Source organism: Empidonax traillii, unplaced genomic scaffold, assembly GCF_003031625.1.
Source record: "Empidonax traillii isolate 1590-97213 ecotype Southwest subspecies unplaced genomic scaffold, ASM303162v1 scaffold947:size350189, whole genome shotgun sequence".
In the NCBI taxonomy this organism is placed as follows: Eukaryota; Metazoa; Chordata; class Aves; order Passeriformes; family Tyrannidae; genus Empidonax; species Empidonax traillii.
This window is the reverse complement of record NW_020956140.1, coordinates 13,626-15,632: the sequence shown is the minus strand read 5'-3', so window position 1 is coordinate 15,632 and position 2,007 is coordinate 13,626. Positions and strand designations below refer to the sequence as shown.

The following is a 2,007-nucleotide window of genomic DNA, read 5'->3' as shown; positions in this document are numbered from 1 at the left end:
ATCTTCTGGACCAAATGCTGAGTGAACTGGAGAGACGGCGAGGTGGGTCCTTTCCCTCAGCCTGAGCCGTGAGACTCATCAGCGAATGCTTTACATGCACGTGTGGACTCGCGAGTGTATTGAAACCTTCTCTAGCTGTCAAAAAGATAATAGGAGGACTGAAAATGTGGACTAATTACCATGACAAGCGAGAAATCAATAACCAATAGAAGATACAATACTAATAATAGAGTGATTTATGTAATTTATAGCCTAAGAACATTATGTCTTTGCTTACTAAAATTTATAAATAGCAAAATGTTTTAGTAGTGCCTGTGTTTGTGGGAAAGTGACCCCACCTGCATTCAGAACGGTAATGGAGTAATGTCTGCTTTCAAATATTAAAGACATTGTTAGAGAGTTTGATTTATCCTGAGGTTTTTGGAAACAGCTGTGAGGGGTGTCCTTCCTAAGGAAAAGGCAGATGGCGAGAGCAAGACTCCAAGTGTCTGCTGGGAGAGATGGTTATGGCACTTCCTGCTGTAGTCTTCCCTAGGGCTTTACCCAGGGTTTCCTGTGGTCAGGAGAAAGCCCCGAAGGGCCCTTGGCTGCTCCAGCCGCTTCTCCAGGGATGTTGCAAAGGGATGGGAGGAGTGTGGAGAGCGGCCAGGAGCCAGCCCAGAGCTGCCCAGGCCCCTCTGCAGCTCTGGCCATGTCCATTGACATCTGGTCCCCACAGTGCTCCCCGACCCCCCTGCAGTGCCACAGTTCTCTGAGGCACAAGGGGATCCCAGCCTGCAGTGGAAATGGTTCCCATCTCTGTTTGCTTCTAGATGAGGGTGCTGGGAATGCTTCTCCATCAGCTTGGATGGAAGATACTTTGGGTCCCTTGGGGTCTCCTGCAGGTAATTCTCAATGTGTGCTCAAAGAATAATCATTGACAACATGGCAAGAGCCAGGTGACACAATCTTCTCTGACTGTTGAATTACAGGAGTGTCTGGACGGAGAACTTTTGCAGGTCCTGAGCTGATTCCTCTGCACCAGCCCAGCTCACATGGCAAGGGTGAGTAGTCTGTCCCTGCTGAGCTCACAGGCTGAGCTCTGATTTTCTCTAATCTGTTCATGTCAAATGGAACTATTCTCTGTTAATGTCCTCCAAGAGGCAGGAATCAGCCTCCGGGACACAAAAAGTCCCAGGAGGCATTGGATCTTCTGGACCAAATGCTGAGTGAACTTCAGGGAGGGCACAGTGGGTGTGTTTCCCTCAGACTGAGCCGTGAGACTCATCAGTGGGGGCTTTCGATGCTCTGTGGACACGCAGGGGCTGCACAGTGGGAAGGGATCCATCGCAGCCTCGCTGCCCCGCTGCTGCTTTCACGCCTTGCGGGGCTGTTTCCCCGCCTGGCCTGGCTGCAGCTTCTCCCCGGCCTCTGCAGGAAGGCCTTGAGCATCCCCTGACCCTGTGCCCCAAATGCCCCACGGGCCCTGCAGAGCAGGAGATCCCCTGCAATTGCCTGGTCTCCCGGCAGCTCCGGTGTGGCGGCTGTTTGGAGGAGGGAGTGCCCTGACCCAGCCCCAAAAGCCCAGATGTTTTCCTGGACCTTTTCCATGTCATTTATAAGTGTTGCCTCCTGAAAATCCCACCTCCCTTATGGAGAACAGCTCCATCTGATCCAGCTGCCCCTCTTGCTTCCCCCAGAGATGGACCAAGAGGCTGTTGAGGAGTCAATGTCCGCCAAAGGAAGCAGTGGCTCTGTGCCAGGCTCTGCTGACGGAAGGGAGGCGATGCCAGGCACGGGCACACGGGGTAATTGCTGTGGCGTGCTCAGCCGGTGTGGGCCATCGGGGTGGCTGTGGCAGCAGCTCTTCCCCAGTGCCCGCTCGTGCCCGTCACAGCACGAAGACCAGAACAGAACAGATCAATTATCCTGAGCACACTCAGTGGAGTTGGGTACTGAGCAGTCCTGCTGAGGGCCCTCAGTGAGGGGCATGGCAGGGTCAGGGCTGGCACTGCCTGCTGCAGGGAT

General features: G+C 53.8%; 1 protein-coding gene across 1 annotated transcript in view; it reads left to right on the top strand.

The window, feature by feature from the left end:
* Window positions 1–6: 6 nt before the first annotated feature.
* The window catches only part of LOC114067657, a 14,438-nt gene continuing 12,437 nt past the window's right edge, over window positions 7–2,007 (top strand). The window contains exons 1-2 of the mRNA XM_027903246.1: window positions 7–42; window positions 813–884. Coding sequence (XP_027759047.1) covers window positions 15–42; window positions 813–884 — 100 coding nt within the window. The 5' untranslated portion in view covers window positions 7–14. The remainder of the gene's footprint in view (window positions 43–812; window positions 885–2,007) is intronic.